At 53.1% G+C, this 27,460-nt stretch overlaps 1 protein-coding gene across 1 annotated transcript; it reads right to left on the reverse strand.

Annotated features, from left to right (window-relative positions):
- On the reverse strand, nucleotides 1-26,988 carry PATZ1 (POZ/BTB and AT hook containing zinc finger 1). Its single transcript, XM_074206399.1, has 5 exons — nucleotides 25,613-26,988; nucleotides 23,371-23,434; nucleotides 10,151-10,322; nucleotides 3,182-3,319; nucleotides 1-1,496 (listed from the first exon to the last, which is right to left on the reverse strand). The coding sequence occupies exons 1-5, from the start codon at nucleotides 26,986-26,988 to the stop codon at nucleotides 1,078-1,080; spliced, it is 2,169 nt and encodes a 722-aa protein (XP_074062500.1). The 3' UTR covers nucleotides 1-1,077.
- Between the last annotated feature and the right edge of the window lie 472 nt (nucleotides 26,989-27,460).

Below are 27,460 nucleotides of genomic sequence, written 5' to 3' on the forward strand. Positions count from 1 at the left end.
TAACATACTAACTTTTTTAATACAGTCTGATCAGATCAAATCACATCACTCAGAAAAACTGGGTTTATTTCAACGCAAATACGAGTGGTTCACGGTATCCCCCCACTCCTGGCTTCTCTCGTCTTTGGGGGACCCAGCTAAAAAAACCAAACCTCTACCACCCCGACCAACCAGACTGGCATTTTTTTTTAAATTTTGCATAAAACTATTTCTTCCATAGACTTAAAACCATCAACTAGCCAAGTTATTATTTATGATACGCCTAAAAACTTCTGATGACTAACCCTAATGTGACTGCCGCTTACAAAGAGCCCCGGAGGCCGCCTGGACTGGCTTTCAGTAGCAACTCACTACACAGGCCCTAAAAATAATAACAATAATAATAATAATTAGGGAATTAAAATCCGACAGCAAGTTGAATGGTCAAAGTACCAAAAGAACTGGCTTGGGATGTGGGGCGTCCTCGGCAGCTGGAGCCTCCCTGCCTCTGAGGAGGGGCCGGGAGGGCTCGGGAATCTCGGAGCCCCCCGCCCCAGCTTCTCTGAGAGTCTCTGAGGAGGATCACGGCACCATGGTCTGCTAGATGCTACAGGCTTCCGGATTCTTTCCGAACAGCTGGGAATTGATCAGTGTTTGCAGGTGGGTGAAAACTTACTGCGGTTTCTCAGGTGAGAGGAGGAGGGGGTGGTAGGGGGAGGGAAAGATGGAGGGAAGGACAGGGGAAAGGGCCCCAGGACGCCGTGGGGGCAGGGTCCCTCAGGGAGTCTCCGCCGAGGGAGAAGCCACTCCCCATGTGGCCTCGGAGACGTCCGTAGTGTTTGGCTCTGCTGCCCCATGTCCTAACCCTCGTCCTCGGCCGCCGAGACTTCCCTGCACGGCTTCGGTCTGCGAAGCTATCTCTAAAGACCATTTAGGAATGGGGGGGTGGGGGATGGGGAGGGGAAGGGGGGAGTCTGGGGAGTTAAAAATGAAAAAACTCTCTCCGCTACAGAACCCAATGACATCATCTCCTTCCTCATCCACAGCATCTCTCCAGGATCGACAGACTGCTGCTGCTTTAGTGGGGACAAGCCTGCCTCACTTTCCCTCCGGCCCCATGGGCTGCTGGTCGACCTCTGGATCTACGAGTGACGAAGCGAACGCAGACTGCACGATCTGAAACCCGAAGGACTCCAGGAGGGACATGTTCTGTTGGGGAGAGAAGGGGGAGCCCAGGGCAGGGCCCAGGTCCCCCAGGGGCCCCCCGAGGGCCCGGACATGCACCTTCTGTATGTGTTTGTTCAAGTAGGACTTGGATCGGAAGAAGCTCCCGCACTCGGGGCAAGGGTACTTCTTCTCCCCGTCAGGCTCCATCTTGTTTTTGGGGACGGCCATGTCACAAGAGAAGGAACCGTTGGCGCTCTGTTTCTCGGGGGTCTTGAGGTCGCTGGCATCCGAGAGGTCGCCGTAGGAGTCAGAGCTCTCAATCGGGTCCTGATGTGAGCATTTCTGGCCTTCTATAAACAAACAAGACAAAACACACAGATGAGGCCAGGCTTTGGAAAGGCCCCTTCCTGGAGGGGGAGAGGGAAGGCTCAGACTAGCAAGCATGGGCTGGGATCTGGGGACTCAGGGAGGGGGGCTGGCCAGCAGTTGGCCCCAGAAGGGCCCGGAAGAAGGCCTAACCGCTCAGTCCGTGGGCCAGGCACCTGTGAGGGAAGGGATCAAGAGACCCCCGGAGAGATGCCGCCTTCCTCGCTAGGGCCTTCTCTGCCCACAGCCCTCTGCCTCAGTCCCACCTCAGCCTGAGGATGGAGAGCGGAGGAGACAAATCTACAATCCCTGACCACCTGCCAACAGCCAAGCCTGGGTCAGCCAGGCCTCAAGCCCCGACCTGCCCGCCTCGCAGCTCAAAGACACAGAGGAAGGCCATCGATCCACAAACACCATTCACCGAGTCCCCCAGAGGTTCTAAGTCCCCCTGGACCAGCACGACTTCCTAGCGGGACAAGAACATCCTGCGGGACCTGCCAAGCTCAGCCTGCCCACACCTTGGTCTCCAATGGCCCCAAGGACCCAGGAAGAGGAAGCACTGGTTACCCCGATCAAGGGGAGCCCAGAACTCTGGGGTCCATCCCAGGATCCTAGGATCAAGAGCTCCAAGTGGCCCTTGGCGATCACCTCGTCCGAGCTCCTCACTCACTTTCCGGGGGAGGAGCAGAACGAGATCCACCCCCAGGCCCACTGGCTCCAAATCCTGGGCTCTCCACACTACAGTAGGCACACAGCCTCTTCTGACTCCAGCTCTTCTTGTTCCAAATAAGAGACGCCTGCCTGCCTACACGACCTGGATAGATCCTACCCGCCTGCGGCCCCCCCAGGGAAGCCTGGGAGAGAGACAAGGCCAGACCAACTACTCCTCTCACCAGCACTGCCCATGAGTCCCCGGTTCATCCCCCGGGCCCTTTCAGCCTCTTTCTAAAGACTTCAGCTCTGGGGCCAGCCGGGCCCAGGCCCCTCCTGACTAGCCCCAAGTCAGAAGGGGGGCTGTGGAAGGCAGACTACAGTCCCTAGGCCAAGGGCTCTTGCCGTGGACCTCTCGACCCCCTGATGGGAGCACGGAGCATGCCATCGATCGGGGCAGGGGAGAGAGACTGGCCGCCTGAGCCCCTGGGCTCACCTCTGAGCCACAACAGACTACATCTCTCCAGGGCAAGCCTGGGAACTGAGTAACGGGGCAGTTCTCCTTCTCCCTGGGTGCCCCAAGGCTATCCAGGAAGCCCTAGGGAAGGAGAAGGCTTCTGCAGCCCCCTTTTCTGACCTCACAGGAGCCTACCTCACGGCCACAGGAGGGCAGGAAGCGCTTGGCCTCTATGCTTCCAGACCCCCTGCAGCAGTCACCCTGGACACATCCTCTGATTGATCATGCAAGGAGGGACGCAGGGCCATGGGTCAGGGGAGGGCTGGCGGCAGCAGAGTGCAGGCAAGGGCCGGGAGGTGTGTGGGGCCTGGCTGGGGGACCCAAGTAGCCTCACTCACAACCCCCAGAGGGACGAGCACCAGGCCCAGCCGGAGGCTGCCCGGTGCCCGCCCTCAGTGGCCTCATGGCGGGGGCCGCTCCGCCCCTCCTCCCCGGGCCCAGCCCCGCGCCCACCGCACGGTCTGCGCAGACAAGCAGCGTGCAGAGCAGGGAGTCGCTTGCCTTTGATGCCATAGGTCCTGACGCAGTGGAACGCTGCTCCCCCATTCGGGATGGGCTCCTGGTGCCTGGAGACCTGGGGAAGGGGAACACCGTGGTGGGTTTTAACATGGACCTTTAAGTAGGAGGCAGAGGAGAAACCTAAACGAGACAAAAGGAGATGAGATCCTACCACCAGCACCGAGAGACCTCTGTTTCCCCGACTGCTCCCGGCCACCTGCCAGGGCTCTCACTAGCAGGGGCCCCGGCTACTCCGTCTGGGTGGGCAAGGCTGGGGCAGTGGTGTCTGACCAGAGGCATCCCGGGGACGAGGAGAGCCCTAGAAGCAACTGCAAGACTATGGACTACGCCTTAGCCCTAGGCAAGATGGGTAAACTCCTGGAGGGCAGAGCCAAGGGTTTCATAAATGCTCCGTGTAAGAAGAGACCAGATGCCAAAACGTCTCCATGCTCACTCTGTCCCTCAAAGAAATAACATCCTCCATGACCTGAAGGCTGGCTGAGACCATCAACAATCAGAACAAGCCCAGCTGCTAAACCAGGATTCCGTCTGGGGAACAAGGGGGAAAAGCATCAGATTCTGCCCAGTTGGAGTTAGCCTCATAAAACCTCCCTGGGAGATGGGGAGGGTTGAACCTCCACAAAGGTTAGATCAGAACCAAATGAGGCAGGGCTGAGAGGGGTGATCTTTGCCTAATTGCTGTCTTAGTGTCTCTAAGAACCAACAAAATAGGAGTTTGGGAGTTTTTAAAGAAAATGAAACAAAGCAAAGCTCCTCTCTGATATCTAGGGAAACCAAAGGAGATTTCAACCTTAAGGGCAAAGTTCCCCTGGGCTCCCTCCCTGTGATAGTCTGGAGATTTTCATTTTGTTTATTTGAGGTGAGATGCTTTTTTTAAAATTGCAACCTCACGAAATAGCTATGGACTAACTGCTGAGAGCTTTTGAATTACCAAAGAACTTTTAAAATTGGAAAACTGCATTAAATTTTAATTTAAAATTGGGAAACTGCATTAAAGGGACACGGTTATCTCTTTGAAGGTGTCCACACCAGAGATAGAGTATTTTCGGAGCCAAAAGGCTTCAGAGATTCACTCTGATCTCTAGAAACGGGGTGGGGAATGACTGGCCCAGGAATGACTGGCCCAGGAGCCATTTGATCTAGCCCATAGGCTAAGGTAACCACAGGTAGAGCTCAAACCTCAACAACTCGAGGAGGTTTTTAGGGGTGAATTCATTAACTGTCTGACCAAATATAGCAGATTAATTTTTAAGCTGATCATTTTGTTTGGTCTGTGAATGGTGTTATAAATATCAAAATAGCTCTTGGCAAAAAAAAAAAAAAAAAAGGCTTCCCCATCCCTGATCTGGAAAGTGTGAAGATGCTCCCCCTGCTATTCATCTTCATGCATTTGCTGAAACCAAAGCAGTAAATTCCAGAGTGGGATTTCTGTGATTTCTCAAGTGAAAGCTCCTCTCTCCAGTGTGTCTAAGGCATGGGATGAGAAGTATCCAATGATACCAGTTGGAGCAGCCAGGGAGCAGTAGCTAAGGAGAATGTCCTTAGCTTTATTTTGTATTTTTCCAAATCAGAATGGTATGAATGTCTGTTCATTTTAGAAGATTTAAAAGAAAATTTTTAGCCACAGGGTATGGAGACAGGTAGAGTGACTGTGTCCTTTTAACCCAGTAATAATGATTCAGTTTGTATTCACTCAGTACTTTCATGATTTAAAAAAAAAAATGATCGAGCTCACTTGGATGGGACCAAAGGGTTCTGAGGGATGGCCCAATACAGACTTGGAAAAGCCAATTATCTGCTTTTAATTTTGATGGTCATGTCCTGATGAACCCCACTGGAACAGCTAGGTTGGGCTGTGTCACCAGGTAAGTAACTTCCCTCTCTGGGCCTCAGACTTCTCCACTGAGAAATGGGCACAGGTCAGGGTTTAGGTGAGAACAGTTCTTTGTCAACCTGGAGGCCCTATGAGAATGGGAGGAGGGGACAGTACTGCAGCCTTCCTCACTCTGAAGCATTAAAGATCGGTTTGAAGGAAAATTCTATTTATTCTGCTGCCTGGTCTCTGAACCCTAATAGCATCTCTCTACAGATCGTATATAATCTGTTTATCTGTGCTGTGCTGATGGATTAGCTTGGAAGCTCTTGGAGGGCAAGGCATCTCTGAGTATAACAACTAACCCAGGAGTGAAAAGAGAGTAAGATGCTCAGTCAAAGTGCAGAAATGGAAATGAAAGGGAGGAAGAAAAGAGATGATAGCGAAGGTCCTTTTGTCTACGGTATCTCCTCCACAGAAAGGCACTCCCAGAGGATGAGGGAGAGGATAATGGAAGAGGAAGGGAAGCGGCGAGGCAGGTGAAAGTCTTTGCCGTTGCTGTTTGCTGAGGAAATAGTCTCATTCTTCATACTTATCTCCCCACTGGGGAACACAATGCCTGATAAATATCTGTCGATGGATGGATGGATGGATTGATGGATGGATGGATGGACAGACGGACGTATGGATGGACGGATGGATGGAGGATGGATGGATGGATGGATGGATGGACAGATGGTTGGACGGATGGATAAATGGATAGATGAATGAATGGCAGGTAGGGCTCCATCACTTCAAGGCCTGGACTGAGGCTTAACACTGGTTCTGCTCCTTGTTTGAGAAAATATTTAACTCTCAATAGGGAAACTGAATCAGGTTGCAATGAAATGTGCTCAATGCTTTGGAGACTTGGGTCATTAACCAGCCTGGAAGCAATGCCTGGAAGGCAAGCTCTCCAAGGGCAGGATGGGATTTTTTTGTCTTTGTACCACTTATCTCCAGCACATGGTAGGGAAAGCACTAGATAAATGGCCTGTTATGGCACTGGAAGTTGAGTCTGTGGTACAGCTCTGTGGACACTGGACCCTTGGGCAGTGGTGCTGAGATCCAAGTAAGCAAGGCGAGGGGCAGGCGGGAAGGTGATGGATAAGCCCATGAATTGGACCACACAGATCACCTCATTCCTTCCCTGAACAAAGCTGTGTCCACTAGGTTTCTTCTGTCCCTTATTTTTGTGACTGGCCCCTGAGGAGGGGAAGCACACCCAACTAGGTGACAATGAGGCTGCTGGGAGATATTGGAAAACCCCAGTATCCTCCCTCCACAAAAAACAATCACAGGACTCCCAGTGAAACCATGTCAGAGGAGATTGGTTTTCTTTCTTTTTCCAATCCATGAGTTATGAATATCAAGAACACCCTCACACAAGTGAATACAATTTCCAAGAGAATGTGGTACTAGAGGGGTCTCTCCTACAGCTACAAAGGACGTGGAGAGATGAATTAAGGCAGAGGACCCCAACTGGAGCTTTGGCCAGAATGCAACCTGGGAGTCAAGTGCCTTACATCAGAATCCTGGCACCCTCAGTCCAGTAAATGCAGATTCACCACCAAGGAATCGGGAAAATGAGGGGAATGTGAAATGGAGATGCCAATATTCACATGCTCAGAACAAAGAACCTGATCGCCATGCTGGGTGATGACACCCACCCTTCACCAAGAGCCCACCAATGCCGTGACACACACACACACACACACACACACACACACACACACACACACACACACCTACCCCTCTCTTTAAAACAGACAGTGGGTTAGCCTTGGCCCTTTCATTCACTCAGCTTCCATCTTTCTTCGTAGGGAACTTCTCATCCTTACAAACAGGGCACTCCATCATGGCATTGCTACCCCTTCACGTCATTCTCAAAAACTTGTGTTCAACTACAACAGGGTCTTTTTTGTCCATCAGATTTCTACCTTACTAGCGGGTTTGCTGCTGGGAAATGCTTAACAAGTAGCGCTCGATTAAAAAAAACCAATACCAAACTTCTTCTTAGCTTAATCTACACCATTCACACGTTCTCCATCATTATTTTCAAAGTTCAGACCATCAATAAAACAATAAATCAAGTTCTGATTCGTAGCATTTGCTGATATCCAAGATATGGAAGCATTGGCCGGCACAAACTGGGTCAGCCCACCCGCTTCCACCCCCAATCCCCTCTTGTGCTTCACTACACAGGCTTAAAGGGATATTGGGGTTTTCCCAGAATTCATTCGAAAGGGCCTAGATGTCATCTGGTCCAAGCTCTCCCCTCCCACCCACCCCCAACGTGAGCAGCATCTCCTCCAAAGCCAGGGAGGTGGAAGTCTGGCCTCGGGGATGACTGCCATCTTCCGTATCTCACCCTGGCTGATGAACAGAGCCGATGGACATGATCCTATGTGCACAATCTCCAGAACAAATACTGAGGAAATCGTCTCTATGACATACCACTCACAAAGCAAGGCAGAACCCTGGAAGACCACCAAAGCTGTCTTCTGCCGTCATTTGTCTCCCCAGCATGTAACACGTAACACTTAATCAATACATTTATAGACTGTCTAGAATGGCGAGGGTCAGGGGATGTTCTTAAGTGAGGCCCTACACCAATTTTCTCCAGCAAGGTAGGAAATAACAATATATTGTAAGCTCCTATGTCTCCCTGTATGTCTCTGATGTCCAGAAAGAGCCTCGTCTTCCTCTCTCTGCCAAATTTCATCTGCTTGCTTCTGTATCTACTTCTATACAAGGAACCAGCCTAGAAGCACAATTCTTAATCTTTACACAATAAAGCAAATGCTTTGATTATTTTTTTTCCTCCTTTTTTGGTTAAGAATGGGACCATATCCTCTCCCTTTGACTTCCCAGGAGAGATCAGCCTAAAGTCGACTTTTCTTCTGGTGCACTGAAGAAATGGGACCACTGGCCCCCAGGGCTGAGGCCCAAGGTAGGGTCTGCTACCTGCATCCAACTGTGGCCCTTCTAGAAGATGTGACCTTCAATGTCATTGTTTCGGAATCATTTATTCCAATGACTCAACCTTGTGATTCAGCAGCCACACCGCCCTCTTTAGCAGCTGGAGGGAAGAAAACCATATCAATCTTGTAAAATGTCAATGATTTCCATTAGCTGCCTCTTAACTCAGGTCTGCTTCCCATCTATTTGTGTTTTTTTCCATGTTCTACTAGAGTCTCTGGTTCAGTTCTGCGGTCTCCATTCTCTGATCTTCACTTCCTTGTCCAGGGTTGAGTCCATTAATGAGGTTCCATGGGGTCCCCTTGTCTCTGAGACAATAGCTGGGAGGCTCCAGGTGACCGGCATCAGTTCCACCAAGTTCACCAAAAGCTGAGAACCCGACAATGGAAGCCCGCGGTTGAGCCGCGGGTCAACAACTGGCTCGTCAGGGATGCCTCAGCACGACTGAGAGTTACATCTGACTGGGGGGGGGAAATGCCGCCGGCTCAACGTCTCAACCCACTGCCTCCCAAGCTGCATCCGGCCTCCACATACAGCCCAGCTGGCCCGCCTGCTCACTCTTCCCCATTAGTGCCACTCCCACTTTCCTAATGTTCTGGGAATGATGAGTTAGCTACCAGCTCTGCCCAGGTTCTCTGTTTAGGAGCAGATGTGTAGAGCCCCTAGAGGTTCAAGAGGCGAATTCCCACTTTCCCATGCTGTGACTGCCCTGCCACTGCGACATCTCACAATGCTAGTGTGATCTCAGCCTGTGAGTCATCAGGTGCCATGCTCCCAACCCTCCTAGCCCTCTGCACAAGGCTGCTATTGGAACACCACTTCACACCTGGAAACTTCTTAGACAGTTGTGCCAAGGCTCACTAAAATGGCTTCCCTCAGAGATGGCCGGGGAAGAGATGCCACACCCTCACCCATAGTAAGAATAATACGAATAATAATAATAATAATAATAATATTTTTGTGTAGAACCCTGAATATGCAAAGTCAGTTCTCAAATCCATCCTATTCTTGGACCCCCACGACAACCCTGTGAGGTAGGCATCATCACCCCCCCCATGGCGGAGCCAACGCGAGAACTCAGGTGTTCTGACCCCACAGTACAGCGCTCTTCCCACCTGACCCAATCCTTCCAAGCCCTCCACTGTTAAATCCTGTAGGAGCCTCTGGACACATCCCATGTGATGAAAAGATCCCAAGTTCAACTATGTCTGCCCAACCTTCAGGGGCTCCAAATAGATCCCTCCCCTGACCATGACACCACAAGTAACTGCCCTTTCAGCAGCTTTCAACACACGGTCACTTTGGATACTTTCAGGATACCTGGGGTACAGACCCCTCTTCTCCCGGCCTACCCAACAACCAAGAGAGACAGTTGGGCAACTGAATCTCCCAGCCCCTCTGAGACATACGTCCTCAATCCTTCTCCCATCTCCAACCCCCAACATGTTCTTGCTCATTTGAGCAGGTGTCTAACAGAATTCTACCAGGCAAATGGCCATCTACAGAGATGGAAATGGAATCGACTCAATTGAGTTTCTTGTACTACAAAGAAGTCACTATGCCTGGGATGCAGGAGTTCTGGTCAGAGAACTCAGTGGGTTCCATCTACTTGTGCCCCAAAGTCTTTGCCATCCCAAAGCCTCCCTAGATCTCTGGCTGTTCAGTCCTTCAGTGCCAGCAAGTTGGCTAAAAGAAACTCAGAGTCTCCCTTCAATGGGGGACCGTGGCATTGCAGAGCATACATTGCTCTCTGGGCAACTTGCTGTTTCAATGGTACCTCCAAAATGCACAGATCCTGCCACCTAGAGCATACAAATGGACTGGCATCTTTACAACTTTGAATTCATCCTTCAGTTCCCAACACCCCATAAAAAGACATTTCAAACCAACTCTGAGGAGAGACGTCGCTCCCTCCCCACCCCAGTTCCCTGGCGAGCAAGCAGTTAGCAGGAAGCAAAAGCCAGGCCATGCCTCCAGGGTTTGGAGATGTTGTTCAGTGGGAAGGAAGAGCAGCATCAGGGGAAGCCAGGGACGAGACGGGACGGTGGCGACATGAACCTATTCAAACACCCATGCTTACCACCCCCGGCTAGGATGCCAGACAACAGAAAGATTACCTCGATTACAGATACTGCAAAAGTTGCTTGGTCCTTCGCTGTGTTTCTTCAGGTGATCCGCCATATATGCTGCCCGCAAATACTTCCCACACACCTGGCAGGGCACCTTGTCTTCATGGCAGGCCAGGTGGGAGCGCAGGCGGTCACGGGTGGCAAAGGAAGCATTACAGGTCTGTGAGTGGGAAAGAGAATGAGGGTGAGTGCCAGTGCCCAGCTCATCTTCCCAAGCTAGACTCCCGGTTCCCAGACTTTAGGGAATGCTTACATAGAGCTTGGTAGGGACTCAATGATACAGACTGTCCCAAAAGTCAGTCAACCATTCTGGTAAGACTCAATAATACTGCACTTGTCTTACAAGGACAACTTCTTTCTTATTCTAGGAAGAGGCAGTGTAGGAGAGCGAGCAGAACCATCCTCATAACAAGGAATCAACCCATCATTCATTTAGATCAAGAAGCATTTATCGCTGGGGCAGCTAGGTGGCACAGTGGATAGAGCATCAGCCCTGAAATCAGGAGGACCTGAGTTCAAATCTGACCTCAGACACTAGGTAATAATTACATAGCTGTGTGGCCTTGGACAAGCCACTTAACCCCATTGCCTTGCCAAAAAAAAAAAATTCAAAAGAAGCATGTATTAAACACCTCTGTACCAGCTAATGAGGTAGCCATGGAGCATCCAAATTCAAAAAATGAAATAATTCCTACTGGCAATAAGCCTGTATTCAAGTCTCTCCAGAGTAACCCTAGGCAAGGAACATCCACAAAGCAAGCAGTTTTGTTTTTTTTTTTAAGTTTTGCAAGGCAATGTAAGTGATTTCCCCAAGATCACACAGCTGGGTAATTATTGTCTGAGGTCACATTTGAATTCAGCTCCTCCTGACTCCAAGGCTGGTGCTCTATCCACTGCGCCACCTAGCTGCCTCTGCAAGTTTGTTTTTTTGTTGGGGGGGGGTTAAGTTTTTGTAAGGCAAATAGGGTTAAGTGGCTTGCCCAAGGCCACACAGCTAGGGAATTATTAAGTGTCTGAGGCTGGATTTGAACTCCAGGGACTCCTGACTCCAGGGCCGGTGCTCTATCTACTGTGACACCCAGCTGCCCCTGCAAGTTTTTTTGTTTGTTTGTTTGTTTGTTTTAGTTTTTGCCAGGCAATGGGGTTAAGTGGCTTGCCCAGGACCACACAGTTAGGTAATTATTAAGTGTTTGAGGCCAGATTTGAACTCAGGTACTCCTGACTCCAGGGCTGGTACTCTGTCCACTGCACCACCTAGCCGCCCCCACCCTGCAAGCTTTTTAAAGACTTTACATAGCAATATTAATTAAGCTAAACTAATTAGTCAAAATTTATTAAGCACCAACTGAATGACAGGCATGACTAAGCAGAGGCTAAGTCCCTGTCCTCAAGGAGCTGACATTCTAACGGAAGAGGCAACATGCCAACCAATACATGCAATTAAGGAGGGAAGGAAAGCTTCCTGGAGGTGGGATTTTGGCTGGTGCTTAGAGGAAGCCAGGGAGGCCAGTAGTTTGAGTGGAGGAGAGAGAGGTGGCAGGCATAGATGCATTGAGAAAAGTTCCTGAGCCTCCTCTCCCTCAGGTTATGGGGGCTGAGGCAGTCCAGACCATGTTTGGAGTCTTCACTCACAGACTCAGCTTTCCCATCTATCCCCCAAGGATGTTGGAAAAATTCATCAAAATTCCCCCAGGGATGCGCTTTGTTTAAAGTGACATGTAAAATGATTAATATGGATCTGTGTTCAGCATAATCACACATGTAGAGCCCTTATTAGATTGCTTTCTGATAGGGGGAGGGAGGAAGGGAGAAACACAAAAAAACTCCAACCTCACAAAAAATGATTGTTGAAAATTATCATTGCATATGGTTAGAAAAATAAATGAAATGAGGGGCAGCTAGGTGGCGCAGCGGATAAAGCACCGGCCCTGGAGTCAGGAGTACCTGGGTTCAAATCCGGCCTCAGTCACTTCATAATGACCTAGCTGTGTGGCCTTGGGCGAGCCACGTAACCCCGTTGCCTGGCAAAAACTAAAAACAAAAAATAACAATAACAACAATAATAAAAATAAATAAAAGAATGAATGAGATGTTTACATTTTTAACAAATGTAACAAAAGGGAAAAAAGTGCTATGTAAGAGCTGGCTAGCTATGATGACTTGTTATTCAGCTTGTGTGAGGGAGTGTGGTATGGGGGGCAGGGAGCCAGCTTGGAAACAAGGCAGACCTGGCTCCAGGCCCCATCCCTGACCCATCCTGGTGGTGTGACCTTGGGTCTGTACGGGTTGGGGGGAGCTTCCTCTACCCTCAGTCATAGATCCGGTGCTTGTCCAGCTAACAGTTGTCAGTTTTTCCTAATCTTGAGGCAAAATCTGAATCAGAAACTCCTGGAGTCCAACTTCCCCTGGCCTTGAAGAAGCACCTACAGTGCTTACCAATTATCTTCCCATCCAGTCCTCACAATTACCCAGGGAAGGAGAGCCAGTACTACTGCCATTTGGTGGATGGGGAAACTGAAGCAGGTCTAGGTAAAATGACTTGGCCAGGGTCACCTAGCTAGTGCGTATCTTCCTGACTCTAGGCCCATGGTGCCATCTAGCAGCCTCTCTCAGTCATAATAAGAGGCTCAGTTGTGTTAAATACAGGTGAATTTTAGTAGAAGTGGCTTATCAGCCCAGTGTAGACCTGGGCTCCCAGGGCCACCCTCTCAGCTCAGAAACAGAAATCAGATGGTGGGCGACACCAAAAGGGAAACCTGCTCCTGGGAAGCGGGGAAGAGAGCAAGAAAATGGCAGATGGAGCTCAAACAGAAGGGAAGCCCATGAAAGGACCAGAGAGCTTGATGACGTGAGAATTAACAACCGGGGAGGGAGAAACAGGTTTGGATACTTACAGGGCATTCGAGTCTAAGCTGGGGAAGACCTCCTTCCCCAAAGTCATCTACCAAATAATTCACTCACTCATCCAACAAGCAATTATTAAACACCTAATGTATGCAAAACATTGGGATAGATCCCTGAAACTCAAAGAGAGATAGGTCTGCTCCTAAAATCAAATCAGGAGGAAAGGCAGGAAAACAAATCACTGTGACACCAGGAGAATGAAATAAAAACACATGATGGGAATGGGGATGATTATTCATATAGCACCTACTCTGCGCAACTACCATACTAGCACACATGATCTCAAATATGATCTCATTTGTTCCTTACAACAACCCTGCAAAGTAAGTGATGTTATTATCCTCATTGAAGGAAACGGAGGCAGATACAGATTAAAGCGACCTGCCCAGGGATACTAATGAGTGTCTAAGGCACATCTGAACTCCAGTCTTCCCGACTCCAGATCCCCTGCCCTGTGTACCATGGTGTCCCCAGCTGCCCTTGAAAGGGACGAGGTCTGGGCACAGGGTCCCGAGAAATCTGAGGAGGGGATCAGGGGAGACTTCTGCTATTTGGGCCAGACTCTGAAAGACAAGAGATGGCATCAACATGGTAGAGAGGAGAAGGAAGAATGGCAAGAACAAAGGCAGGGGAATGGTTTGGGGAAGGAAAGGACAAATGCCAAAGGGTACAACAGAAAAACTACTGGATAAGGAGTCAGAGGGTCTGGCTTTGAATCACCTGGAGACCCCTTGCTGCCTGGTGGCCCTGCATAGGTCAAGTAAATGAACTTCTCTAACATGAAGGGCTTAGACTGGACAACTCTAAAGCTATGATCCTCTAAAATAGGGCAATATGAAATCAGACTGAAAAGGCAAGGTAAATCCAGAATAACCAAATGAGTCATGAAGAGGACTACAGAAAATAAAATGGACCTGATGACATGAAATTTAAAAGCTTTTGCACAAACAAAACCAACGTACCCAAAATTGGAAGGAAAACAAGTAACCAGGGAAAAAATATTTGCAGCAAATTTCTCTAATAAAGGTCTCATTTCCCAAATATGTAGGAAACTGAGTTAAATTTATAAAAATAAGAGCCATTCCCCAATTGAAAATTAGTTAAAAGATATGAACAATTTCCAGAAGAAATCAAAATTATCTATAGACACCTGAAAAAATGCTCTAAATCACCATCAGAGAAATGCAAATTAAAACAACTCTGAAATACCACCACGCACCTCTCATATTGGCTAACATAGGAGAAAAGAAAAATGACAGATGTGGGAGGGGATGAAGGAAAATTGGGATACTAAAACAGATCCAAACATTCTGGAGAATTATTTGGAACAAGGCCCCAAGGGCTATAACGTATGCCTACCCTTTGACCCAGCAATATTCCTGCTAAGTCTATAGCCCCCAAAAAATCAAAGAAAAGGACCTATTTATACAAAAAATATTTATAGCAACTCTTTTTACAGTGACGAGAAGTAGAAATTAAGGAGATGCTCATCAACTGGGGAAGGGCTGAACAAGTTCTGGTATATGATTGTGATGGAGTACTATTGTTCTGTAAAAATTTATGAGCGGTCTCTCTCATCACATTCAATTTGGATCAATGTATACCATGGAAACAATGTAAAGACTGGTAAACTGCCTTCTGGCGGGGGGACCAAGATTAGGGGAAAAATTGTAAAACTCAAAATAAATAAAATCTTAAAAAAAAATTTATGAGCAGAATGATTTCAGGAAAAATCTGGGTAGACTTGGTTGAACGGATGTAAAGTGAAATGAGAGGTAGCAGGAGAACAACAGCACCACTGTAATGCTGATCAACTGTAAATGATTTAGTTATTCTGATCAACACAATGATGAGATAATTCCAAAGGACCCAATATGAGAAATACTATTCGCCTCCAGAGAGAGAACTAATAAACTCTGACTGCAGACCAAAGCACACTTACTTTAATTTTTTTTGCCATTTTTCATGCAACATGGCTAATGTGGACTGGCTAAAGTAGCATGACTTCATGTTTACTGATTATCATACTGTCTGTCTTCTCAACAGGCAGGAAATAGGGAAGGAAAAGGGAAAAAGATAATTTGTAATCCAAATTTTTAAAAAAGGGGGCGGCTAGGTGGCATAGTGGATAAAGCACCGGCCTTGGAGTCAGGAGTATCTGGGTTCAAATCAGGTCTCAGACACTTAATAATAATTACCTAGCTGTGTGGCCTTGGGCAAGCCACTTAACCCCATTTGCCTTGCAAAAACCTAAAAAAAAAAAAAACTTTAAAAGAAATGAATACATAAAATGAAGGATAGATAAATAAAAGGCACTAAATCAAGGAATTTTGAATGCCAGGATCAGAAGTTTATAACCCCTCCCCCCAAATAGCTAGTTATGGAATTACATTCACAGCTGTAGCCTTAGTTAACCCTGGGCCATCTCCAGATGTTCTGATTCCTATCTGGTCACTGGATCCAGATGGCTCCAGAGGAGAAAATGAGACTGGGGACTTAGCACAGTCCCACCTCACTCAAATCCAATTGATGAGCTCGTTGTGGCATCCACTTCCTGATGTCATGGTCTTCAAGAATGGCTAGGTGGCATAAGTAGATAGAGCACCGGCCCTGGAGTCAGGAGGACCTGGGTTCAAATCCGACCTCACACTCAATTACCTATTTGTGTGACCTTGGGCAAGTCACTCAAGCCCACTGCCTTAAATAAAAATTTTTAAAAAAGAATGAAGGACCAACATCATCAATTAGGATAAACATCATCACTGTCATCAGTCATATTATTATTTTTTAGGTTTTTGCAAGGCAAATGGGGTTAAGTGACTTGCCCAAGGTCACACAGCTAGGTCATTATTAAGTGCCTGAGGTCGGATTTGAACCCAGGTCCTCCTGACTCCAGGGACGGTGCTCTATCTGCTGTGCCACCTAGCCACCCCCCCCATCAGTCATATTCATAAGAGGAGAAGCCGACCTCAATCTCTCATTTGATCAAAACAAAGAAGGGGTACTGATGCCCAAATAGATTAGCACCTTTTGCATAGGTGTTAGGTCCCCAAACACTTATCAGATTCTCCTAACCCTCAGAGCAGGTGCTACCCTAATTTTACAGCTGAGGAAACTGAAGCTCAGATAGTTAGCCAAGATCACACAACTCCTCAGAGCTCAATCCAGAACTTGGCACTCCAGACTCCTCCCTTCACTCCAAGGGCCCCTCAGAGGGGATGTGCAAACATCAGTCAACAGCACCCTCTCCCAGAGGCAGCACACACAACCTCAGAGCTGGAATCCCAATCCCTTCATTGGGAAAAGGACAAACAGAGGCCCCAAGAGAGGAAACAGCTTGCCCTGAATTATAGAGACAGCCATAGAGTTGCCTCTAAGAAAGGCACATCTCCAACCTCAACCCTTCTCACTACATAGTCAGCAAAGACAGTATCCAGGAAATGAAAAATTGCTCTTTTTCGTACCGATACACCTGGGACCATTGCAGCAGCCCTTGGAGGCCCAGAATGGTGAAGGGATCTGGGCAGTGGGCCCCCAATCAAGAAGTGCTCCAGAAGAACCCCAGGGTCCCGGGATCACAGATCCAGAGTTGGAAGAGATCCTAGGGGTCACGGAGACTAACTCCTTCAGGCCCAGTGGAGGGGGATAACTGGCCAAGGTCACCCAACTAGGAAGTGTCAGAGGCAGGATTTGGGCCCACCTACTTACTACCCAATGCCAGGAAAATGACTTGGCTAGGGTCCAGGTAGTGCATGTTTTTGGACTAAAAGCCTCTTGGGTCACCTTCCAAAAGGTATTTGAAAACATGAAAGCATGTCCCTCTGGGGAGCAGCACCCATAAACCTCTGGAAGGCAGCCACCCCTGGCGTTTTCTAGACCTAATGGCAGGAGAGATAGACACTGGGTATGAGGAAGAACATCAAGAAAATCAATGCCAAATCGGGTCTCCAGCCTCCTGAAAACTCCAAGAGAGCTAGAAGTCACTGGGGGGCCTCCAAGGCCCAGCCTACTTCGTTCATTCATTCGGGCTGGTGACCAGCCTCTTAAGGCCACAGGCTTATTCCTATCGTTTGTGATTATTTCAAGATGACGGTCAACTCTCAAATGGACCACTGAAGGTGGATTACCCACCCAGGCCAGAATTCTAATCCCCACCTGACCTGGTTCCTCACGAGTCCCTCCAGGCCAAGCCCTTTTCTCCTACCTATTCCTTGATCACTCAGTATTCCCAGGGAAGATAAATTAAATTCAATATTCACCTAAGCAAAATAGAATTTGGAATCAAATCAACTTAACGAGTTCTCTAGGGAGATCACAGAATCACAGGATCTCCCCAAGGGGTCCCCATTCCTATCCCACCAGGGCATGTCCCCAAGAGATCATCTTGCCATGGTTTCAGCTCTTTGGGTTAGGAAGACTTCCCTGACAATGAGTCTATAATCTCCCTCTTTCCCACTTACCCACCCCAGCTCCTGGTTCCCATCTCTAGGGCCACGTAATTCAAATCTCTTCTTTCTTCCCTGGACAGGCCTTCAGACCCCAGAAGACAGCATCTTCCCTGGATAGAAGATACACCTGGAAACCATAGCCTGCCTGCCTCCCAATCTGAAGGTAATGCCAGGATGACCTAATAGAGAAACACGGCTCTTTTGTGCACCCCAGCTGCCACCCTCAAGTCTCCCTTCCACGTCACACAGGATAGGAAGCAAATCACTGAGAAAGCGATTGTGAGTCTTCAGCACTCAGAGATCACAGGTTCAGAGTCCTAGTCCTGGGAAGGAACTCAGAGGATGACATTTAGGGAAAGAAAATAGGTCTCTCTCCAGGTATCCAGAGGCCTGGAGAGCAGTGATGTCTCAAAGACAAAGTCATTGGCTTCTTGATCCAAGAGAAAAGGAAGCTGATGGGACAGAGGAAGGGAGAAGGAGAGGCACAGGAACAGAGTTCCACTCCAAAGAAGTCCTGGGAAAACTGGTCTCTAAGGAGGTCAGGAGAAAAGGCCCTGACCTGGGCTCTCAGGAAGGGAAGAGAATGGGCTTTAGAGGCAAAAAGAGAACTCTAAGAATGTCAGTTGTGCTTGAACTGGAGGTCCTGGTCTTAGGATTCCTGACCTGGGCCAGGCATGAGTACAAGACAGACCCACCTGCAGCGGGGGGAGACGGCAAGCACCAAGCTGCAGCCCACCTTCACTGCCTATGACTCCCTCTCCATATGGCCTGCCCAGGTATCCCTAAAGCCCTGCCCTGGCCTGGGCTGGATCCCCTCAAGGTCAAAGCCACCAACATGGCAGAGGAGCTGTGGGACCAGAAGCAGGGAGAACTGAGGCTAGGAGAAGAGGGATCAGGGGCCTCAGGTGACCTTCTCTAGTCCCAATATCCAGAAGCAGGGTAGACGAGAGCTGGAAGGGACCTCAGTGACCATCCCATAAGCACTCCCATCAACCATTGCTAGCATTCCTAGAGCTCTTTTTGTTTTTGATTTTTGTAAGGGAATGGGTCAAGCGACTTGCCCGAGGTCACACAACTAGATCATTATCAAGTATCCGAGGCTGGATTTGAACTCGGATCCTCCTGATTCCTGGGCTGGTGCTTTGTACACTGCGCCACCCAGTTGCCCTTTTGGAGCTCTTTAAAGTTTTTAACATGCTGGACAAATAGCACCCATTTTACAGATGAGGAAATAAGGAGGCTGAGAAAGGGGTCTTGGCTTGTCTAGTCCTACAGCTAACAAGTGGGGGGTCCAGCCTCTACCCAGGCAAGCTCCCCGCATTCCACCAGTGGACAGCTCTGTCCCAATCTTGAATTTTCCCAAAGGCCCCCCACATCACTCCAATCCCCCCCTCATCCTCCAAGCCTGGGTGAATGGGCCCAGGTCTTCTCCAGGCAGGGTGGCCCCTGAGAGTCCAAGACGGCAGCTAAGTCTACAGGACCCCTTTCCCTGCCCTTACCCTAGGAGAGAGTGAAGGAAATGGAAGTGCCCACCTGCAGGAGAGCATTCTCCCCAGTCAACTGGCCCAAAGGGTCCATGGAACCCTTTGGTTTTACAGAGGAGGAAACAGAATCTCAGAGAGGGAAGATGATCCTCCTGAGCCTCAATCCAACAGAGGCAAGGCTCCTCCTTTTAAGTGCTAAGATGACCGAGGCAACGGCAGGACTATGCCCTGCTACCCCAGGCCTGGCAGGTCTCTATTCACGCCCGTGCGGAGAGTTGGGCAATCATACAGATGAGATGGGTCAGGGCCAGATCCAAAGCTTAGCCTCCTGGATTTGGTTTCATATGCCTGCGTCAATGAGTTCTTTTAAATAAAGCCCTGGTGTAAGCCAGGCTCGCCAACGTACAGAATTGCACTGAGAGCAGCAGAGGCATGGGACTGGCTCTGCAGGTCAGATCAGGCCTGGCACAGTTACTGAATAGCCCCAGGAGCCCCTGAGCATCTGCTGTCCCTCCCTTGGCTCTCTTCCCCTCTTCCTTCTCGTCCTCTACCTCCTCTCTCCCTGTCTCTTCCTCTCTGTGCTTCCCTTCCCTCTGTCTCTTCTTTCCCTCTCCCTTCCTCTCTGCCTGTCTCTCTGAGTCTTCTCTCTCCCCCTCATCTCTCGCCCCTTCATCTCTTTACCTTCCTCTATCTCTGCTCCCTCTCTCCCTGTCTCCACGCTTTCCCTTCCCTCTTCTTCATCTCTTTCACCCTTCCTCGCTCTATCCCTCTGACTCTTCTCTCTCCCTGTCTCTTTTCCTCTCCCCCCTCATCTCTCTCCCTCTCCCTGTCTCTGCTTGCTCTCTGGGCTCCCTCCCTGTCTCTGCTTACTCTCTGGGCTCCAAGTTCCTGCCTCGGCAAACATCCCTCCACAGACACTAGGTCCCAACAACCCTGCCAGGTGAAGGAGGGCAGACGAGGCCCCCAAGGCTGCCCGATCAGGGGACTTGCTCAAGGCAATAGAGCTGGAAGTCTACACACAAGTACTCAGGTCTTCCTGATCCAGGTAGAACTATCTTTCCACCAGACCCGCAACAGGGAGGTTTTCCAGAATTTCCACCGGAGGACACAGCTGTGAGCAGGCCACCCTCCCAGTCTGGTCGCCTGGGCCCTGTGGCTCCGGCTCTCAATCTCGGATCCTGGGCCTCTGGAGGCAGATGCTGGAGCCATGACGTCAGTTCTATGACAAGGCCACGTCAAACTCAACACAGAATGACCCCCATCGACGCTAAGCCCCAAACATCAATCTGCGGCTTCAGTCAAACTCTAGACCTGATCGGACCCTCGGCACACCGGGAATGAAGATCTAAGCCATTCCAAGAGGGGGAAGATGTAAGAAACGGGCATTTGAAAGCCACCGGGGAGCTCGGTCCAGCCAAGGAGCTGGGGGGGAGACCGTGTGTGCGTCGGCGTCTTTGGTGTAAGGTGGGGGGGGGGGAGACCAAGGCCCATCGATGCACTCCCCACAAGACCAGACACAAAACACACAAAGGCGTCATTGTTAGAATGAAAACTTTATCGGGGGGTAGAATCCGTTCTCCTGAAACCCATTGGGAATAGGAGGCAGAGTACAAATCCTAAGCTTCTGCCTTACGTCGGCCACCATCTGAAGCCTGGTCCTCTACTTACTGCCCAAATAAACCTCAAGAACCCAAGGATCTACCTCTAAGTCAGAGATGAAAGGGGGAAACCACCTGAGGGGAGGGATGTCCCAGGACCACTTGACTGGGAGAAAGTCAGGGAGGGACAGCCCTGGGACTGGCAGCAGAAGGACGAAGGAGATCGCTAGCGGGTTCGGGGACACACAGACGGATGTCTTGGGTGGCTGCCTCCTGGAGTTGGTCCTGTGGGGGTGGTGACCTCCAGAGCAGCCAGCACTGCCCAGGGAACGAAGACATAGGGCCTGAGGCTAAGAGGACCATCAGTCCCCAACAAAACTGGCCAAAAGTCCCAAGGAGGAGGGAGAGGCAGTGCCAATGGGCAGGCCTAAAGCACAAGTCCATGTTCTGGGCCCAGAAGCCTCTCCCTGACATTGGAAAGGAGGAATCTCCTCCGGGGTCCTAATGGGGAGCCTCCCCACAAATCAAAAGCCCCAAGATGGGGCCCACCCTGGAAGAGGCAAAGGAGGGAGAACTGAGGCAGCTCTCGGGCTGGGTGGGTCAGCACTCCTGGAATAGCCAGGCAGATACCAGGAGCCAGGCTGACTTTCCAAGGGGCTTCCTCTCCCCACCCTAGGAAATATGCCCCTGGGAGGAGGCAGGTTACCCCACAGGCCACTGGGTAAATGCCCGATTGGCCTCTGGGGTGGTCCAGCCTTGCCTCAAGTACCCAGGTGGGGCGGAGCAGAAGAGGTGGCTGCCGGAGTGTGATGGGCCCAGATTATCAAGGGCCTGGAAGGATTTTTTTAAAGAAAGGGAAAAGGCGGTATCAGGAACAGGGTGGGCCGACCTCCACAAAGCAGGCTGGGCAAAGTCCCATGAGGCCAGGTCGCTAGGCAGAGTTTCCAGGGGCGGCAGGCCGCTGCTGCTCCCTCCCCACACCTGGAAAAGGGCAGAAAGCGCAGGTTACCCCCTGGCCGCCAGGCGCATTGCCCCATTGCCCTCTGGGTAAATCCTACTTGGGCCAGGAGCCCCAAGCCCCCCTCAGGAGGCACAGCTACAGAGCCCTAGTGAGCTGGGGGCTGGAGTGGGGGAGGGAAGCCGCAGGATCTGCAGATTCCACTTTGGGCGGCAAGTATCTCCTGTCTTCACACCTCATCCTCACCCTCAGAGAAGACCAAAACTGCTCCCCTGAAGGGGCCTCGTTAGGAATCAAGCTTCAGTCAAAGAACATTCCACTTGGCAGAAAGGTCCTGCCTCCCTACCTGTGACCCTGGGGCCAATGACCTCATTGGCGGCCAGGTCGGCCCCAAAGGATTTTCCCACCTCTAGATCGGAGACTCTCCGGGCCTAAAGTGAAGGGGGTGAATTTGAGGGCCTCTCAGGTCTGTCGTGGCTCAGCCCTCCAAAAGAGAGAGTTTACAAAGTCCTCATCCTGCCCAAGCCAGGCTCCCACTAGGGGGCGCTAGACCAGAAGACGGCCTGAATGACTTCCAACTTTCTGAAGAAAGCCATGCAAGAAGATGGATAAAAAGTACGTGGTGGAATTACCACGTAGTCTTTATTTTTTCTCCTCAATCCTTTGAGAGTGACCACCCAGGGGAAGGAAGGCAATGAGTCCACAGGATAAAGGGGAGAAGGAAATTCTCACGAAGAAGTTGAACTGCCTGTGGGTTCAACGTTCCCCAGAGGAAGACAGGCTCCCAATAAAAGCATCTGGACTGACCTAGGACATCTCAAGCCGGTCCCCAGGTCCGGCCACACTCCTGAGAGGCACAGTAACTGAGGGTGTCCGAGTCTCGCTCGGACGCTTTACTAACCAGCGACCACAGTCAAGTCACTTCCCATCTCTGGGCCTCAGTCTCTTCAACTGTAAAACGAAGACAACAACACTCCAGCAACCTACCTGTCAAGGTTGTGGGGGGGATGTACGTCCTACCAACCTGAAAGCGCTTTAGAAAAGAGACTTATGGCTGAAGAGACACCTCTTGAGAAAGGCAAGCAAAGATGCCCAGGGCTCGAAGGAGGAGATGGAAGAGAAGGGCTCTCTGCCAGGATACAGTCAACTCTCAATCAGCCCAGGTCTAGAGGCTCTCAAAGGTAGGTCATTCAGACTCTCTCAGACCTTGCTGGCCCTCCCTTTTACTGCCCAGATTCACTCAGTAGGAACTGGACATGGGGACAAGAGAGCCCTTGGGGGATGAGGTGGGGGAAGGGGAAGAGGTCGCACCGACTCGGTGACACGGAACTGGGGCGACTCAAGCCAGCCTTTGGGAACCCACCCATCTGAGCCATCCCTCATGCCATGGGTGACTGAAGAGTTAGCTGCATTTGGAATCCCATGAGCCAAGAGCAGGCAGGGGTCTGACACGGGGGAGCAGTTTACCGTGAGAGAGACCAGCGACACTAGGAAAGGGGGATCAAGCAGCAGAGAGAACTGGGGTGGGCCCCAGGACTAAGCAGCTGGGGCAGGGCTGGGGGAGGCGGAGCCTTAAAGGTCACGGCAGTGAGAGAGAGGTCAACGAGGGAGAGGAGAGAGGCGTGCAAAGCATCTGCCAGCTGGACGGCTGCGCCCTCCAGCTCCCCCCACCCAGCGCACACGCACAGAACGGCTCGCTCCCGACTCGCGGCCCAGGCTTCGCCCCAGTTTTCCACAGGGCCGGACACCCCAGAAGAGTGACACCGGCCTCAACCCTCGGTCCCAGCCCGTAAAGCCTCTCCAACAGCGGCCCTACCTGACATTTGTGAGGCCTCTCGGACGTGTGCACCTGCTTGATGTGTCCGTTTAGATGATCCGGCCTGGAAGAGAAAGGGCAAAACGAAGACTTTCAAAGGGGGCCCTTGGGGAGGAGGGCAGAGGAGCAGAGATGGCCTACAGCACCTCCCACAAAGTACAGCCCAGCCAGGCACCAGGGCCAGACACAAGCTGATCTTCTCCAGGGGCCAAGGGGAAGATGGGCTTTGCTGCCCCCGCCCCGTCAGAAACCCAGGGGCTGCTGGGCCGGAGGACGGCTTTGAAGGAGAGGAGGCAGAGCTAACTTGCTTTAATTTTTCCCAGTGGGAGGAAAATATCTTTGTTGCCCCAAAGCAAATTTGCTTGGTAACTCAGGCCTCCCCTCCCCCTGCTCTTCAGTCCCCAGCCAATCCCCAAATGTGGGCCAGAACTCACTCCCTGAAGAATGGCTGACCAGACTGGGGGGGCGTTGGTGGCCCAGCTGAGTTATTAAACCCGATGTTTGGTGAGGCGGGTGGACGGGGGGCCTCACAACTGGTAAGACAGGTTCTCCCGAGGTCCAGGGAGCAGCGGCCCCGTTTCCTGCTCCCCCTTGGTGAGGCCCCTCAGCCCCCCCATGGCTCTCAAACACAGCCCCCTCCCCACCTTAAAGCTGCTGAAATAGGTGCTAAATATTCAGCACCAAGGAAGAAAACCCCACCACCAGAGCTCCTCTGTCCAAGTGTCTGGCCCAAGAGGCTATGTCAGTGGGAGGCCATGGGGGGGAAGGAGAGCCTGGAAAGCCAGGCCAAGGTTTGTGGGGTCTCAGCTTCCAAATGCTAGCAGAGGAGGGGGAGTGCACGGGAGGGAGTGTGTGTGGGGGGTGGCAGAGCCTGGAAAACCAGGCCAGGGTTTTCAATGTGAGGGCTAAGCTCAGCTTTGGGGGGGTCTCAGCTTCCAAATCCTAGCAGAGAAGGAAGGAGAGTGTGTGGATGGGGGGATGTGGAGGGGAGTGTGTGTGTGTGTGTGTGTGTATGTGTGTGTGTGTGTGTACAGAAGGGGGAATATGTGTGTATGTGCTCTGTGTCTATGTATGTACATGGCATCTACCTCGTGGGTGTGTGCATGTGCCACACAGGTGCATGAGAAGGTTGTGATATATATGTCCTGTGTGAGCTGTGTGTGGAAGTTTGTGTGTGGGTCTATCATGTGTGTGTGTAGTGTTCTGTGATGTGAATATCGTGACACATATGTGGTCTGCGTGTGATTTGGGCAGATGCAGGCAGGTATGTGGGTGTGGCACCCCTCCTTGTGTGTATGCCATGTGTGTGTCTCAGCACCATGAAGTGCGTGTCTGTGTGTGATGTGTGTCGACCTGTCAGGCATGTGTGTGGCGATGAGAGTGGGATGGCCATCATGTGTGTTGTCATATGCCACATGCTACATGTGTCTATGTAGAGGTGTATGTATGTGAGGCATCTCTCATGTGGGCATGACAGGAAGCTTCTGTACTATGCGTGTGTAAACGTGGTAGTACGGATGTATATGACACGTGCACAAGTGTGCTGTGCAGGCAGCTGCCTGTGAGACTGTGACATGTGTGTATGTGTGTGTTGTGAGCACACACCTGCAGATAGCATGACATCTGCATTTGTGGGTGGGGTAGACACGAGGAGGAAACAGGGAGATGCTCTGGAGCAAATGAAGGCTGGGGAAGCCCTGAGGGACTTGAGGGGAAATGAGGGACCCTCCAAACCAAGCCCTGTCCTACCCCCCACACACACACTCCCCAAGGCCAACATCCCCCACCCGTGGCCTCTCCGCCCCAGAAGAACCCCAACCCCAGCTGCACACCAGGGGTGTCCAGGGGCCTTAGGGGATGCCCCGGGTGGGGGCAGCACCCTCTCGGGCAGGGGAGGCACCCACTCGGGCGGGGCAGCACCCTCTCAGGCAGGGGTGGGCACCCTCTCGGGTGGGGCAGCACCCTCTCAGGCAGGGGTGGGCACCCACTCGAGCAGGGGCAGCACCCTCTTGGGCGGGGGCACGCTCTCGGGCGGGGGGGCACCCACTCGGGCGGGGGGGCACCCACTCGAGCAGGGGCAGCACCCTCTCAGGCAGGGGTGAGCACCCTCTCGGGAGGGGGGGCACCCTCTCGGGCGGGGGGGCACCCACTCGAGCAGGGGCAGCACCCTCTCGGGCCGGGGCACGCTCTCGGGCGGGGGGCACCCTCTCGGGCGGGGGCACGCTCTCGGGCCCGTCCTCACCTGGAGAAGCCCTTGCCGCAGCTCTGGCAGATGTAGGGCTTGCCCACGGAGCCGTCGTGCGAGCGCACGTGGTAGGACATGCGGTCCTTGCGCTTGAAGCGCAGGCCGCAGACCGGGCAGGAGTAGGGCTTCTCGCCCGAGTGCGAGAGCTTGTGGCGGTTGAGGTGGTACACGTCGCGGAAGATCTTGCCGCAGATCTCGCAGGCCACCTGCTTGCGCGTGCGGCTGCGCTTGCGGGGCCCGTCGGGGTCCTCGGGCGGCGGCAGCCCGTTCTCGGCGCCGCGCGGCGGCGGCAGGTCGAGGTAGCCCAGCTGCAGGCTGGTGACGCCGTGCTGCGCCTCGTGCTGCCGCAGGCGGCCCGCGTCGGTGAAGACCTTGCCGCACAGGCCGCAGGGCAGGATGCCCGCGTCCCGCAGGCCGCCGGGGGCGCCGAACATCATCGAGTCCAGCAGGTTGGCCTTCCGCGGCCGCCCGCGGCCCCGCTTGCCCCCGGGGGGCGCCGCGCCGCCTCCGCCGCCCGCCGCGGCCTGGAAGGGCGAGGCCAGCAGCTGCGGCGACAGGGGCCCGGCGGCGGCCGGCAGGCGCTCGGCCACGCCGGGCAGCGCGGGCAGCGCGGCCGGGCCGGCCAGGGCCCCGGCGGCGGCGGCGGCGCGGGCCGCCTCGTCCTCGGGCTGCAGGCCGCCGCCGGCCCCGGGGCCCAGGCCTCCGCCTCCGCCGCCGCCGCCGCCGCCGCCGCCGCCGCCGTTGGTCATGTCCAGGGGGAAGCCCAGGTCGGCGGCGCCGGGCGGCCGGAACAGCATGACGTCGGCGCGGGCCGGGGGCACCAGGATCTGCACGTTGGACTGCTTGATGACCTCCTGGCAGATCTCGATGACGGAGCGCATCAGCAGGAACTTGGCGGCCGTCATGAGCTCGGGGAAGCTCTCGAGGCGCACCACGATGCGCGACGTGTAGGCGAAGTCCAGGATGTCCCCGAACACCTTGGAGCTGATGGTGTGCATCTCCAGCTCGCGGCTGGGCCCCGCGCCCGGGCCCGCGCCGCCGCCCGCCGCCTCCTGCGGCCCGGCCTCGGGGCCCCCGGCCGCGCCTCCGCCGCCGCCGCCGCCGCCGGCGCCCTCGGCCAGCTGGGCGCTGAAGACCGACTCGAAGTACTCGCTGCAGGCCGCCAGCACGGCGCGGTGCGCGGGGAAGCTCTCGTCGCCCACGCGCAGCAGCACGTCGCAGAAGCGGCCGCCGTTCTTGCGCTGCTGGTTGAGGCTGTGCAGCATGTCGGCGCTGTGGCGGCTCACCTGGTAGGTGTAGCAGCCGGCCGCGGGCCCCGGGGCGCCGGGCCCGGCCCCGCCGCAGGCCCCCGCCGCCTCGCTGACGCGCTCCATGGCTGCGGGGCCCGGCCCGGCGGGCGCGCGCTGCTGCCGGCGGCGGCGCCTGGGCGGCGCGGGGCGGGCTGCGGGGCCTGCGCGGGCGGCGGCGGCGCGTCTACAGCCGGCCGGCCGCCTGTGCCGCCCGCATGCCGGGCCGCGGCCCCGCCGCCTCCGCCTGCTGCTGCCGCCGCCGCCGCGCGGGGCCGGGGCTCCCGGAGGACCCGCTGGTGCCGCCGCCGCCGCCGCCGCCGAGCTGGCCCGGGCTGGGCGCGGCGCCGCCCCCTCCCGCCGCCAGGGGGCGCCGGCGCGCGGCCGCCGCGAGAGCGCGCGCTGCTTTTCCCGGGCCCGCTGGGGGCGCGCGCCGCCCGGGCCGCGCCGCCGCCGCCGCCGCCGCTGGCGCTGGGGCCGCCGCCGAGGGGCCCCGGGCCGGGCCGGGCCGAGCCGCCCGCGGCCTCCCCGCTCCTGCCGCCGCCGCCGCCGCCGCCGC

This window comes from Macrotis lagotis, chromosome X (genome assembly GCF_037893015.1).
Source record: "Macrotis lagotis isolate mMagLag1 chromosome X, bilby.v1.9.chrom.fasta, whole genome shotgun sequence".
NCBI lineage: Eukaryota > Metazoa > Chordata > Mammalia > Peramelemorphia > Peramelidae > Macrotis > Macrotis lagotis.